The sequence below is a fragment of the Arachis ipaensis genome, chromosome B10 (assembly GCF_000816755.2).
Source record: "Arachis ipaensis cultivar K30076 chromosome B10, Araip1.1, whole genome shotgun sequence".
In the NCBI taxonomy this organism is placed as follows: domain Eukaryota; kingdom Viridiplantae; phylum Streptophyta; class Magnoliopsida; order Fabales; family Fabaceae; genus Arachis; species Arachis ipaensis.
The window spans coordinates 134,734,720-134,743,402 of NC_029794.2; the positions used below are offsets into that span (position 1 = coordinate 134,734,720).

General features: G+C 35.0%; 2 protein-coding genes across 3 annotated transcripts in view; both read right to left on the minus strand.

The window, feature by feature from the left end:
• LOC107623570 (CSC1-like protein At3g54510) lies at positions 224 to 6,970 on the minus strand. 2 transcript variants are annotated; one of them, XM_016325894.2, is made up of 10 exons: positions 6,532 to 6,969; positions 5,670 to 5,810; positions 5,032 to 5,095; positions 4,625 to 4,837; positions 3,594 to 3,788; positions 3,138 to 3,436; positions 2,167 to 2,446; positions 1,563 to 1,841; positions 900 to 1,133; positions 224 to 711 (listed from the first exon to the last, which is right to left on the minus strand). In XM_016325894.2, the coding sequence occupies exons 1-10, from the start codon at positions 6,801 to 6,803 to the stop codon at positions 562 to 564; spliced, it is 2,127 nt and encodes a 708-aa protein (XP_016181380.1). In that variant the 5' UTR covers positions 6,804 to 6,969; the 3' UTR covers positions 224 to 561. The 2 variants fall into 2 exon arrangements, with proteins under 2 accessions (XP_016181380.1, XP_020968554.1); XM_021112895.1 differs by lacking the exon at positions 5,670 to 5,810 and having other exon boundaries at positions 6,532 to 6,970.
• LOC107622403 overlaps positions 7,752 to 8,683 on the minus strand; it is a gene marked incomplete in the record, with an annotated part of 4,516 nt that continues 3,584 nt past the window's right edge. The window contains 1 exon segment of the mRNA XM_021114243.1: positions 7,752 to 8,683. Within this exon segment, the coding sequence (XP_020969902.1) occupies positions 8,022 to 8,683 (662 nt within the window).

Here is an 8,683-nt window from a genome sequence, read left to right on the forward strand (position 1 = left end):
TTCTCTAATAAAAATTTGGAAAATGTACTTTTTTGCTTATTTAGTTACCAAAATGTTCAGAAAATAATTATACTTGAAGAGATAAATGGCAATCATCATTACCCAAAATTATTTTGGCAAGCACTTAAGACTTGTGGTCTTGTGGAAAGCACAGTTGGATTGCACAAGCCACTGCATGTGAATATGAAAGTCAAATGCATAAATAAATAAAATGGAAGATCACCCAAAAGAAAAAACTAGCTAATGGTATTGATTATATTCTCGCAGTGAATGAGTAACAGGGGATGCTTCTTGCTAGTTTATACATTCCTTTGATACATCCTTACTTTAAGGGTATGTTTAGTTGGGGATAAAAACGGGATGGAAATTTCCATAGATGAATTTGACATGTAAAATTACACAAAGCTCATCAATGAAATTTCCTCCCAACCAAAACATACAGTGAATATATCCAATCATATATCTCTCTGTTGGTGTCATAAACCTTATGACTCGTGAGGATGTATCTTGCCTACAGAAAAAGCTTATAGTTTTTCACCAGATCAATGAAGCAATCTAAGATCATGGAGAAACTAATGGTGTGGAGCTAGATTCTGATGCCGTAAAATTCACTGGTCGTAGGCCTGGTGGACAGTATGCATTAAATGCGTTCTCATAGTGGAACATCAACTGGCCACTCTCCTCATCAAGTTCATCGTTTTCAACAGCATCCTAGTGGTAGAAGTAAATACAGCCTTGGTAAGATATTGCACAGATATGTAACAGAGAAGACAGCAGATGGTAAATCCATCACACACTACTTTGTAAACATTTACCACCATGTGTTTCTCACTCACTGCATGCATCCATTAAGTCCTTAGAATGAGAACAGATAATATGTTTCTAGCTGTTGAGCTCACCTTGAGAGAATAATGGTGAAAGGAAGGGAGAAAGCGCATCTTGCAATACTCATTAAACATCAGAGTGAACAAAAGAAGTGGAATCGATGCTATAGAAGCGGCTGGCTTTGACTTCAGTCCAAATATACCAATCATGGTAATCTGCATGAGAATGATTGCCAGGAGAATATAGTGATGAATGTATGGCCAATATTGTCCGCATGTTTCATATGTTGTTTCATATACATGTTGAATCTGCAAAGTAAAACAACATTAGTAAAATGTACAAATGAGCAATGCCTGGTGGATACTATATATATTTTCATTGGAATTTGTCCATTCCCAAACATGAAATGGTGAAAATACCAAAAGAAGAAACATTGATGTACATCATTCATCCAACATCTCAAACTTTGGTTTAGGAAAAAGGGGAGCCAGATAGACCACACATTCTTATAAGGAGGGGAAAAAACAAAGATAAAGCAGTTTCATTGCTTTTCAGTAGAAAACTTCATTGATGAATAGAGTATAACTATGCTTTAAATCAAAAGGACAAGAAAAGAAATCATAAATAGAAAACAGTGGAAGCAGCTTTTCCACAAAAAGTATCAACTATCAAACCTTCCTATGTTTTCATATTCATGCCAAATAGCATTTTTCTAATAAAGATGCTGAGAAACTCACCTGGTTGATATAAACAACATAGCCTAGACAAAAGTAAACGATAAGAAATGGGAGCAACAATGGTGCCACCACTGCATACACTATCCCAATTAGTACTGAGAGAGAGACCAAAGGGATGATTCTGAAGTAGGGCAATGAATAGAGATAAGGATTTTGTTCTCGTTGATAGCCACGTGTACAAGATCTTAAAGTATCCCAAATCAGTAAGCCAGGCTGGAGAAGTTCCAAGGAAAACCCTGACAAACCATCTGTTAAGATGTATGTCACAAAGAAATCAGCCTGGAACAAACAGCAGAAGTCAAAATCATTACCAGGTTCATCAAAATAAAAATAGTAAAAATTGAAAAAAAAAACAACAACAAAGCCTTGTCCCACTCCACGGAGTCAGCTAAATTGATCCAAGTCAAATGACATCATTCTGCCCTATCACTAATTATATATAAAATGATATAGAAAGTAAAAGCTAATTCTTGAAAGTGTAGTGTGCCAAATATGCAAAATTCTTTATAGCTTCCAGATTCCTGTAAAATATTATCAAAGAAAGATATACAACCAAGAAACATACAGAGATCATGTCAGCACTAACAAAATGAAAACATCGTACTTGGGCAGCGACAGCTCTGGCAAGATGACTAGGAAGATCTTTAGGGTGACTGAGAAATAGTCCAATTTCATCAAGAAGTGATCCTGATAACACACTGAGGAAGAACACATTTCCAACAAGAAAGTAGAAAACCATGTTGCAGGCTTTGATCTCCTCCTTGCTTTTTGAAATACATCCAGATACTTTAGCCATAGCAAACATCGCAAATGGCACAATATATATGAATACTTTGAGTACGACACTTGGAAGATATCCTGTCAATATGGAGCTTACTCCTGGTCTAAAGAATGAACAGTATGTCAGAAAAAAGATAAGTAATTAAACACTTTATATTCTGTACTAGATAATGATTAATTAATTACTAATAATGAAGCTTTCAGTCTTTCTAACATGTCTTTCAAGCGGTGCTTTAGTTACATATTGAATCTGGATTTTTATGATTTGTATCTCTACAGATTTTGGAAGCATTTAGCAAAATTTCTCAAGATTCAAATATGTTGTTGGATAAGCCAAAAATAGTTAGGACAATTCTGTAGATCATAGATTAAAAAATAAAAAATAAACAAAAAAACGAAGTAAACTTGAACATTTAAAAAGAAAAAGTGATCAGCATATTAATGCAACAAAAACGGAGGAATTAAGAGGTAGAAGTTCCACTATTTATTTTAGAGATTATCCAATTCAACTGTGGGGTTAATAATTCAAAGAAACTTAATCGTCCATTGCTAAGACCTAGTACATAAAAATATGTTCAATATCCGTACCTCATCACCTATCTCATTACAGAGAAACATAGAATTTCTCTATTGTCATAACTGCTTTTGAAATTACCGAAAATATGGTGAATGGAGGAAAAAAATTGCATGCAATAGGTTGATCACTGACATTTAACTAACTGGAAACAGAAGTATGACCCAATCACTTATAGTTATTAATTATAGAAGTGGCAGGCATAACTGTAAGATTCTCACATCAACTGCATAACCATGGCTGGAGGAAACCATTTCTTCAGCTTCTCATATTTGGCTATTCCTTGAACAGCAGTAACTGGTATGGCAAAGAAAACCGTAAGCAGTGATGCTGCGATAAGAACGCCAAGTCTATAAAGTGGCACTGCTCTGTACGATATTCTCAGATTTCTCCATGAAACATCCCTTGGTTCTGGGGCCTTTTCAGTAATCCAGAGAAGTGGATGTGAATGCTGTTGCAACTCAGCTGCAGTAGCAGCACCCGAACGGGACTTGAATGTAACAAAAGCAGCTGGCAACTCCTAATACATTAGATAAAGCGTGGTAATTGGTTCATTTGTTACCATTTTTACAGAAATAAATAGCCAAAGACATCTGCTCAAAATAATATTCATAAGACTGTGTGTTTTATACGAACATCAACTAAAGCTTTTCAAACAACTATAATTAAACACATACCTTTTTCTTGATCATGTCTTTGCATTGCATCTTGGGAATCGTGTGACAAAGAGCTTGAAGCTTTTCCTCAAGCAAATCTACTTTTGAAGTCTCTTGTTGTAATGCATCCAAGAGGGGCAACTTATTCTTAGGTTTCTTGGCCATGGAAGTCTCTTTCGAATCCTCTATTTGCCTTGCAAGAGATTTTGCCTGGTTCTACATTTGATAATATCTGTGAGAGAATCCATTGCGAGCTACAGAAATATAAACTAAATTTGTATTCTTTGATGCATTTATGAATATAATAAAAAGAAATTAATTCTACCATGACTCCAAAAAAGTAGGATACTTTTTTTCCTCATCTTAAACTCGGGTCTATTAAATCTGAAAAATGCTTTCAGGACAATGAATACATTTATAAATATACCATTAGAAAGTTGTAGTGGCCATTAAAAAATTATGCAACTAAAAAATATAAGAAAATCATAAATAAGTTGATTAAACATCAATGCAAATTTGCTTTATGCTAAATACAGGATATAATACTACCATTTACAGTTTAGCATCAACAAATTCCATTTTGGCACCTTTGAACTCTTAGCCAAATATAAATACTTGCTGTTTTACTAAATTCAAACATGGATTTTGTTTGAAAAAGCTGCTAACCTTTTCCAAGTTATATAAATAGAACTTCAATCATATGAATGTCAAGGGAAGTTTGATTGGAAAACTATCTATCAAAGCCATTTTAGCTGCCTATATGCTTAAAGTCAAAATTGAAAGGGAAACAGTCCAGAAGAATTTCAAACTGTTCAGAATTATTGTATTCTACACATTTCCATCCAATATTAAATATGACTAGGATATAAGAGCATCTCATCATTGACAAACTTGTTATCCAATTTTCAAAATTAGCATGCAGAGATTGACTACACTCTCATAAGTCTCATTGCACACCAAATTATACTATGATGATAATTCTGAGTTGTAGTGGGATAGCACATGATGTTTTTTGAAGGGGTATATCTCTCAGAAATGCAAATAGCTCTTACCACCAACTCCTGAAGATCTTGAGTACCATACACCATTTGAAAAGAATAGTAAGTACTTGGATAGTGTTTGGAGAAGAAATGATCGACAGAACAGTCACGAGCCTGGTGTTCTGTGCAAAATGGAATTTCACGAACTATGATAGTAAATTGGTCAGGTCTATGTTTTATATTTTGAAGTTGCTGAATCCTTTGAATCAAAATGTCATCAAATTCCTGGAGATGGAATAATGCATAAAGGTAATATCAATATTATATTGAATAAATTTACTAAACAATATGGCTATTCCAATACTTTAAGATCAACTGCACTTCTCTTTGATAATTATTGTTTGTAAGAAGCAATAAATGCTTCCAACAAGTGTGTTTTGACAACACCGCCAAAAGATATCAAGCTGTGAGAAATTCACCTTATACAACAGGTACATCCCATAGAAAGATATAAAACACAAGCATGAAAAATGCACCCAAAGCCTGTTAAAAAAAAATCATGAAAAGAGATCAGTTTAAAGGCATTGTATATTAATAAGAGCAAGACGGAAATATTAAAAATCTGTAATAGAATTGCTAATATAATGACTCATTGCCTTATGTGGGAACTCATAAGAAGGTATACACAAAGAGACATATATAAAATGAAGCAATAAGTGAGAATTATCTATCTTAATAAGGCATTTCTCCTACACATTCATCAAAGCATGAATGGCAGAGTTACAGATTAGGGTAACTTGATGAATATATTTCATTTTCAGGTAAAAATTAAGTTAAAAAAATGGTTCATTCAGTCAAATGCAATTTGCATTAGCAATCTTTGAATGCTCTATATTCATCATCATTATTATCTTCTCTTCTACAGACCCACGTATATTCTAACAACTGTGATTTGACTTCATTACAATAAACATGAGTTGAGCACTATTCTCTGCATTAACATAGACAAATAATTACTATGCCCATTTTCCAGAAACAAAGTATCAATGTTTCAGACAAAAAAAATTTTTTTTTTTAAAAGGTAGCTTATGTGAGCAAGATTCCAGGACAGTCTCACCTTTCAGAACCTCTGCTGACATTAGATATTGTAAACAAATCCGTTGTATAGTAACTCTTATCTGAGGGCTCCTTTTCACCATAATTGATAGGGAGAAGTACCACCAACCCAACAAGGGAACATACTGAAAAGAATTTAATACTGCAAAGTGCAAACCCCCAAGAAAAGTATTAAAATTCAGTCATATATTTTAGGGGGACAAAAGATGGAAATTTGGTGAGAGAGCTGCATGCTACATACAAAATGGTTGAAGCTCAAACTCATCGGATGTTTCATGACCCCACTTAAAGTAAAAATTTAAAGCAAGTCTTAAGAGTAAGTTTACTTCCATCATGAGTCTTTGACTACTCTTCTCCTTTTTACCTCTACTTTTCTTTCTTCGACAATTCATTCATGTCTCAATACTTGCTGAAAATGGAGTCTTCTTATACTGATTGGACTAAGAAAAAAGTTCCATTTGAGACTATCTAGTATTGTTGGATTACAATCGAGTGTGTCAATCTCATATAATTCTTTGACTACTGCTTAATTACAAACAAAACATACGTCTTCAACAAACTGAAACTGAAGAATGAACAAGCATAATTACCCTATAGATTTGTGATCTTTCAGCAAACACCATAAACCATATCAACTTTTGTCTTAATCCTAACATCAAAGAGCCAAATAAACTCTTCCTCAAGATAATAAATCCATCAATTCAAATTTACTGAAATTTTTAACGTATCACTTTATCCAAATTCCCAGTCATTATGAACCAGAGCAAGTAACAACAAATTAGCAAAAACATCTAACTTCAACAAAATTCTACACTGCTAACCAAAAATACTAATCATTTTGAGCGAGCGAGTTAGTTAGTTACCCGAACTTGAAGAGCCTGAGGATGACGAGAGCGTCGAGGCCGTGATCGGAGAGGATCTGGTCCTCGGTGAGGCGGAAGGCGCGTGAAACCCAGGAAACAGAAGGGAGGAAGCGGCGGGAGTGGAGAGGGAGGTTTTGGCGGCGAGAGAGAGTGCGAGCGTAGTAAATTGAAGAATTTGAAGGCTGTTTCTTGAGAACGGAGAACACTGAAATGATTATGATTGCTAACCCTATGTTTATTCCAGCAGAAGCCAATAGACTGTGAGGGTTCATTCTCGAAGGAAGAAGAAGAAGAAGGAGGAGGAGGAGGAGGACGATGTGGCACCTTATGCGGTTATATATGAATAAGGTGGTTACGTACGTGGCAGCTTATGGCGCCATTTCAGTGTGACACTTAAAACTGTTATTTGAAGTAACTGCTAATTGCGGTGTTCTACACTCTCTATCCATTACTCTGTTTTCTTCTGCTTTTACCAGTTTTATAACACACGAGTTTTGCATCCATGCAAAAGGAACGTGTAATCCCCATATTTATGACACGTGGAATTTTCAAGTCTCCGTAATATTAGAACTTCGGTAATAAAATTCACGATAAAAAGAAAAATTATTTGTATCTAATTTTGATGTCCTGTAATAATGTAGAGAAAATTAAAATTTTATGTAAAATTAAAAAAGTAAATTAAGTATGTAAAATATAAAATTTCAACAAAATTTAAATCGTAAATTCGTCAAATTTAGTATAAATTTTTAAAACTAATTTCTTTATTTAAAATTATAATATCAACGAATTTTAAGAGTTAAATTGAAATTCTAACTACTAGGCAGATATAATAATTTCATCAAATTCAAGCATTCAAATCATTTTTGAAATAATGAATATGTCTATTAATATATTTTGTCTTATGTCGATGAAAATTCTCATTCATACTATTATTATTATCTGTAATAGCATCACCAAGGTGTCAAGGAGTAATAGCTCAAATGGCATAGTCTTCCCATACTCAATTAAGAGGTTGCGGGTTCGAATCTCCTATCTTTGGTAAAAAAAAAAAAAAAATAGCATCACCAAGGTGAGTTCTTCAATTCCCATTTTCCGATTAGAACTGCGTTATGGATGTCATAATATTATTCTAAACAAAGCAGGAGAAACTATTATTCAAAATCATGCAGGATATCGCACTTAAAGTTTAGCCATATGCAAACAGAGCAGCAGAAACTAACTGATAATAAACAAACCATTGTACCAGCATACTAAAATTAGAAATGAACAACAAATTATTAAAACAACAGCTAATGGTGCCTGCTCCTTGAATTGTCATCACAAATCACAATTTCAATTTGTTCATTTTACAGCTTTCAAATCCCATACAGAATGTAGAATGCTTTTCTGCAGAAGTTCCAAAGAAAAGCAAGTACCATCCATACAAGTTATTAAATGTGAGGCACCAGGTTGGAAGATAATCTTAAGAGTAACATGAGACATTGTTGACTTCAGCGGAGTGAATATGAAGTGCCAGCAAAAGAATAACGAGATGAAACTGGCACAGATGCGGATTCCAAATTCTCTCGGCGGTATTGCTGCATCCGGTCATATTCAGACAAGGCATCGGCGGCAGAATATGTTGAGTAATGCCTATCATGGACTGTCTCCCTCCTCTGCAAGTCATCAGTCCCAGTCCCAATCAAAGTCCGTCCCCCAACCACATAAGAGCTTCTAGGGATGTCTTCCCTACCTAAAGGTGGCAAATATGGATCTCTTGGTGAACCACCATAGCGATAGGCATAATAAGGATCCTCTTTACGATCAGAAATTGCACTGCGAAAATAAGGATCTTCTACGCGTGAAGGGACGTTTTCAATGTAGATAGGATCCGGGTGAAGATGGTCCCTCTCATAATCTCTCTTGTAAGGAGGTTCCAGTATAGGGTTAACAAGGGAAGCTGAGGCCACAGACCTTACATCTCCTTGGAGACCATATGCTCGATAACTCTTCTCTGTAAGAAAGAGATCGCGTGGAATTTCCTCTCGGCGTTCAACTCGAGAATCCCTCTCATGAGGCAGCACATTGTATCTGTTCATATTACTAATGGTATACGGATCCCCAGCAGCACTTTCCCTGTGCCGATGGTACACCCTACCAACATCGCGATCAT